This window comes from Tachypleus tridentatus, chromosome 6 (assembly GCF_004210375.1).
Source record: "Tachypleus tridentatus isolate NWPU-2018 chromosome 6, ASM421037v1, whole genome shotgun sequence".
In the NCBI taxonomy this organism is placed as follows: Eukaryota; Metazoa; Arthropoda; class Merostomata; order Xiphosura; family Limulidae; genus Tachypleus; species Tachypleus tridentatus.
In genome coordinates, this window is record NC_134830.1 from 157,114,474 (window position 1) to 157,121,181 (window position 6,708).

General features: G+C 34.4%; 1 protein-coding gene across 1 annotated transcript; it reads left to right on the top strand.

Moving 5' to 3' along the window:
- LOC143254220 (uncharacterized) lies at positions 1-5,499 on the top strand. The gene is made up of 4 exons (XM_076509014.1): positions 1-514; positions 672-1,380; positions 2,949-3,097; positions 5,264-5,499. Exons 2-4 carry the CDS (start codon positions 674-676, stop codon positions 5,437-5,439), a joined length of 1,032 nt encoding a protein of 343 aa, XP_076365129.1. The 5' UTR covers positions 1-514; positions 672-673; the 3' UTR covers positions 5,440-5,499.
- The last annotated feature ends 1,209 nt before the right edge of the window (positions 5,500-6,708 follow it).

A 6,708-nucleotide genomic window follows, 5' to 3' on the forward strand; every position in this document is an offset into this window, starting at 1 on the left:
TCTATATCGATGTGTGACATACACGTATTTGTGGGTAGAAAAGAAATGCTTCTATACAGCTTTTGATACATTTTTGAGATAACATTTCATATTTCTTCAAACTATAACTAATAGAACTAAGTTCTAGTATCATGTTTAACATATCATTTAGTTTTGAATCTAAAAACACACGTTGATGGACATCCCTCAGAAATATTAGTAGTGGTTTCACCCAGACCAGTACACTTCCAATCTCAATACTTCTACGAAAAGTGTGAATTATATGATAACTTATATTTTCTTCAGCAGCTCAGTTTACCATGGTAACAGATATCACATCTACATCCAGCTGTTTGAAGATACACAGATAACAGTGAGAATCAACACGTGTTCTGTTATCAGTGTTTACCTGAGTTTGTTTAAAAACCGAAAACTTCATAAAACAAAGAGCACGAAAACAAGTAACATAAAGAAAACAAGTTCGTTTGGACATCAGAAACGTTTTGATTTATATTGGATAAGTTTATATTTTCAGGTGAGGTGCTTGTTTGTTAATGTTGTAGTGTTACTTCTGTTCATACTGTTGTAATCTGTACAACTTGTATTTCTCTGTTTAAAATTGTCTGTAAAAATTACTGTATGAAATTTTTCATACAGAAAGAAATAATTCGTTAAGTACTTTTATCTTACAGGAATGTCGGGAAAATCAAAGGATTGGTCACTTTTACTGACCATTGTGACGTTGTTGCTGGGTGTATCAGTGAAGGCGAACTGTCCTCCTATAGAAAACATTTATCCCTGTTCTTGTAGTAGAAACGTTGATACTTGTTTCTATTCATGTAGAGGTCTCGATAATAACTCGTCGTTTCTCGTGTATCAACAGTTTCCGTCCTGTCCAAATATTCGGTTTAGTATTACTTCTGAAGAAATGTCCTTTTTGCCACATCGTTTCTTTGGTGGGTTTGGTTCTGTGGAGAGTTTCAGCTTATATTTAATAAGACTGAATCTTACAGCCTTGGGTGAACCATCGTCGGGTTTATCAGCTTTCGATGGATTATCAGTCAAAAACGAGTTTTCTGTTTACATGCAATGGGTTGATTTGGGAAGTAGTTTTGACTGGTCAGTTTTTTCAGCTGTGAATTTTGGACCAGACGTGTCCACAACTTTCTCTTCCAATATGTCCGAATTTAATGAGTTAAGTCCTGGGTTTTATGAAGGGTTTTCACGTTCTAACATGAACTCACTAGTTGTTTCACTTGCTGGTCTGAAGACAGTGGCTGAAATACCCATGGGTCACTTTTCGTCTTTGGTAAACGTCAACTTTGGAAGAAACTCCTTAACAGAAATAAAACGTTCGAACTTTCCAAGACCAGCACCAGAACTGGAGAATATAGATTTGAAGTAAGTATATCATTTACGTTTTATATCGTTTCTAATATGTATGACGTAAGTTATTTGTGTGCTAATGTTTTAGTTCACTTTGAATAGAAGAAATATTACCAACTGGACTTTGTGTTTCTGTATATTAATAATTAGTTTGACAGCTGGATTTTGACTGAAACTAAACACGTGTAAAATATCTCTTTCGCACCAACGACATATGTTTAATTTATATATATATAAATTACTTATCAAAGGTTTAAACAGTTTAGGTTTAACAATATTGTGGTGTTTTGGAAACGTTGAGTTTAATAAGAATTACTGTCTTTCTTTGGATGATCGTTATCTTTAGTAGTTAATTCTACCATCTGATTTTGTTCTCTTAATAAGAAAAAGAAATCATTGAAGAGAGAGTTGGGTACGTTATATTCAAACATTAGGCATAAAGTCATGATGGAACAGACTGTCTCATAACTACATTTTTACAATGTTTGATATTTTTTTAGGTAATATGATACATCCAAAAATCGATTGCTTCTGTATGCATGCATTTAGATCATAAAGGTATTTTAGATCGGAGGTTTTGAACTTTTAAAATGGTAGGATCCCTCTTATCTTACAACTTTAAAAAACCAACCTAATCAACTTGCCTTACAATAACATTTAGAAATTATAACCCGTGGTGAGAAAAGTGCGGGAGAGACCATACAAACGCAGAGGTCAGTGTCAAAATTGTTCCCGTATTTCACGCAACAATACGCAATCCTTAACATAGAAGAATCTCCGTATGGACAATCGACACAAGTCACGTGTTACCTTCACGACTTAACAAGGAAATGCAGACCAACTATATTAATGATATAGGGGGTGGATGACGGTAAATGATGCTACTCTCAAAATACTTTTAATCATCGCTGTGTATTGTGTCAGGGTCGAGTTATGGAGCATGAGAGTGAATACAAGGGTCAAAAATTATACTACACTAATGTTCTTTGCATCGTTTTAAAAATTACGCTAACAAGGAATAGGTTGGCCAAGATGAGTTATTCAGTCATTCTCCTCGTTCTATCATTGCATTCCTCAAGTAACTGGCGAAGGAAACTGCTACTCCTCTTACTCCACAAGAAGACAGTAGCTTTCTGCACGATTGGACTGTCGAAAGTGACGCTTTGAAACTGTCGTCGTCACACGATTTTTGAAAGCGGACAGGAATGAGTGGCGTGCTTTGGATGGGACAACTTTAAGTAAGACGGAGCCTTTCAGAATGGAAACTTCGCTGCAGAATTATTGTAAAGATTCATGGTCGTTTAACAGACCATATCCGGACGTGACAACATGGGCTGTAGCGAATAATGAGGCGCCCAAATCGTTTTAATATAACTGACTCAACCCTATTAAACGTTAGTGTTAAACCCAACACTTATTTGTCATATAAAACTTTTTGAATAGATCACAATTTGATTCCAATGATTATGGATACAAACTGGCGTTTGCCTTACATGTACATCTGTTGTAAGCATAAAATGAAATTAGTTTATGCTTTCATACTAAGAATAACAGTTCATTTATTTTTTCTTTTCTTTTCTCAGCCGAAACCAAATAAGTTATCTTCCAAACGATCTCTTTACAGACATGTTTAAGCTCAAATGGTTCGATATCTCCATGAACTCTATAACTGTATTGAAAGAAGAAACTTTCAAGCCAATTTTTACGTCACTTGTTAGACTCGTAACGATCGGTGAGTTTATACATTATTAAAACTTCCATGCGAAAATTTTATATTAAGTAGGTTACTGGAAAAATATTTGTCGACATAAAAAATATTCGCACTTTCAAAGAAATCACTATAGTAGTTTTGGAGTCTTTGTTGTTGTGTTTTTTTCAAGTTAAATACTGCAAGCCTTAAAGCAAAATGGAAATTTTTTCTTGTACATGTGATTAAGGCACTCGACTCGAAATCCGAAGGTTGCGGTTTCGAATCCCCGTCACACCAAACATGCTCGCCCTTTCAGCCGTGGGGGCGTTATAATGTGACAGTCAATCCCATCATTCGTTGGTAAAAGAGTAGCCCAAGAGTTAGTGGTGATGACTAGCTGCCTTCCATCTAGTGTTACACTGCTAAATTAGGGACTGGTAACACAGTTAGCTCTCGTGTAGCTTTGCGCGAAATTCAAAAACAAAACAAACAAACAAACAAAAGAAATACTTCATACATAGAGGTCTCTGGATCGCCAATGAGCCCAAACAGGAGGATTACAAAGATGATCATTAGAGATCACCTTATAATGGGTGGATAAAAGTTCGATGATGGAATAGTTACACTTTTTAAAAATGGCGATTCTGGTACCGTATTTCTCTTAGAATTACTACTTCCACCATAGTGAACATTTTCAATTTGATGTCCATAAAATTTGCACACTGCTCCGGATCGAACTTTCTATAACGAAACACTTCTGAAAATAACATTAAGGTTCACTTAAAACCATGTGCCTTGGCACACTTTCTATAGTTGCTTTGTTGTGGAAGTCAGCTTCTGAGATCACAGCTGAGTAAACCAAAGTCTGATTCTATTGGAACTGCATTGAGGAATAAGATATCGCGTAACTGATGTAATTCCAATTGCTTAGACTAGTTTGCTCATGAAAGATATATTTTGATTTCCACTGGAAGCTTGTGAGTTTGTGAAGTTAAAAACCGTCTTTCATTACACAATACTCTGCAAGAGTGTTAGGACAACGTCAAAAACTAGATTTGACGCTACTTTCAAGGAAGAATGAAAGGTATGTCATATTTAGTACAACAGAAAGTCAGTGAAAGTGGTTGAGTTCAGCAAACAGTTAACATTTTGTGTTTCCCTTTCTGCTTTAAAAACTGGAAACAGTCTTTCAGATATTGTTTCAATATATTTAATCAGTATCCTTTGGGATTTTATTCGAAATATCTCTAATACCCTCCTATAAAGTTTTGTTGAAAGTAACTTTTGATTTTTGACTGTGACATGACAACAAAACTCAATATATATAGCATTTAACACTGCTATAGAGTGCTGTTCAATTGACTTCTTTTAAGATATACCAATACTATATGTTGTTGTTTTCTATATAGTTAAGACGCTGGATGGGGTACCATGACAATTATATCAGACCCTAAGTTTGATGAATATGTTCATTCAAGCAGAACTCTTAAGACATGCGATTGGTACAAGTATATGGAAATTCTAAAGACTGTTAAGTATTCTTACCCTGGTTCATTCAACTGTCAACAGAGGTCAGTAAAACATTACCGTAATGTTGTAATTTACATTGTCTAATGGCACAGAAGAATTAGCCCCATAAAAAAGGAAATAATGACAAAATATTTTTGTCCTAACACTTTTGCACAGTACTATATTCTTATATCTTACCAGGAATTGTGTTCAACCTCATTACGCTGGGATAAGTGTCGGAGGGTTCTCCTTCATAACCATAGTCATCGTCTGTGGATCAGAGCGCTGCTTCTGAATAACAAGCTTTCTGCTTCCATGGGAACACTGAAACTTTCATCAGCGAAACGTCGTATTTTTTTAACCCTACATCATTTAAAATGTTGCTATGACATAATCTTCCAACGATAAGTCTGTGATGGGTGGAACATTTATAGAATATTAAGTAGTTCACCGTGTAACAAATACGTAGATGCAAATTATGTCCATTGAAGCAACACGCTACTGCATTAGCATATAACAATCATTATTCGTAACTACTTTTAACCTTGTATAAGTATATTTTTTGTAGGGTTGTTTTATTACAAGGAATAAACAGAAGTAAATGAAACCGTTATTATTTACAAATTTAATAATTTTATCTTATACATTCTTATTACAAAATATACGAGTAAGTGTTAAAGAGTATTCTTATTTTTTTAGGGCTATCTCTTACATGTGACTGTCGTCTGGCTTGGATATTACCTGATTGGAGAACGAAAGTCATCGACGCTCGTGAAATAGCATGGCCTACCACGTGTAAAGAACCTCCTAATCTTGCTGGGAGACGAGTACGAGACCTCCAACTGCAAGACTTGACTTGTAGAGTTAAACTCTGAATTGAAAGGAATAAAACAATCTTTGAACTGTGTAATTAAAATAAATATCGTGTAACTGGTTTCTTTGTTTGTTTTTGATTTCACGTAAAGCTACGCGAGGGCTATCTCTGCCAGCTCTCTCTAATTTTACAGCGAAAAACAAGAGAGAAGGCAGTTACTTAACATCAACCACCGTCAATCCTTGTGCCACACTTTAACTAAAGAATAGTGAGATTGACTCTTACACTACAACGTCCACACAGCTAAAATGGTAAATATGTGCAGTTACGGGAATTCGAACCTGTAACTTTCACTCGGTACTTAGTACAAAATGGTAAAATTATCGAGTGCATACAACAGAAAAGATATCCAAGTTTTAATATCGCTCAGTACGAAACGGTCGTTACTAACGGATGAATAAATATAATGCTCTGACATTGGTCATTACTCCTATTCTCACAACATTTATGCCTAATGAATTATTTCGTTAAGCTCAAAATTGACTCTTACTATGTGAACCTGGTGGATCATTGTTAAACTAAGAACCATAATTTTCAGTACAAAATATGCCATGGTCAGCTAAACGAACATTAATTTAGTATTTGTTTGCTTTAGCGCAACTCTGCGATTTTTACACTACGGGAAATCGAACCTTGAATTTCAACGTTGAGAATCCGTAAATTTACTACCAACTCGCCAAAGGGAACTTATTTTTTAGTAACTATATTTTATAGAATAAGTGTACAAATAGTCAGTGAGAATGCAGCATAAAAGACGACCATAGTTTTACTCCGCTAATAAATGAAGAACTACTTTCGCATGTAGTGATTTTAAAGGATCGGTCATTGTTATAAACAAATAACGTCAAATTGTCTCAACAACATCATTCGCTTCCCAAATACACTTCCTTTTTTCATACCAGATGATTATTTATGTAACAAAATAACTGGAATTTTGTCTTCGAAGCCCTGTAAGTCGATACTAAACTTAAACAAAACATAACTTATATATTATTTTAAATGCTTCAAATAAACTCAATATAAATACAGAGACGACCCCTAATGGAAAGTCTACTTCACAAACAAGAACTTTATTCCATAAATGTTCTTACATATTATTTGAATGTGGACTTTATATGCTGTATTATTATTATTACATATTATCTAAATGTGAACTTTATATGCTGTATTATTATTATTACATATTATCTAAATGTGAACTTTATATGTTGTATTATTATTCTTACATATTATCTAAATGCGGACTTTATATGCTGTATTATTATTCTTA

What these genes read in the sequence shown, in the direction of transcription:
- LOC143254220 (XM_076509014.1), top strand. Translation starts at nt 674, where the DNA reads ATGTCGGGAAAATCAAAGGATTGGTCACTTTTACTGACCATTGTGACG. An exon ending in CTGGAGAATATAGATTTGAA is followed by an intron (nt 1,381 to 2,948) that starts GTAAGTATATCA and finishes TTCTTTTCTCAG; the next exon opens with CCGAAACCAAATAAGTTATC. An exon ending in TGTTAGACTCGTAACGATCG is followed by an intron (nt 3,098 to 5,263) that starts GTGAGTTTATAC and finishes TTATTTTTTTAG; the next exon opens with GGCTATCTCTTACATGTGAC.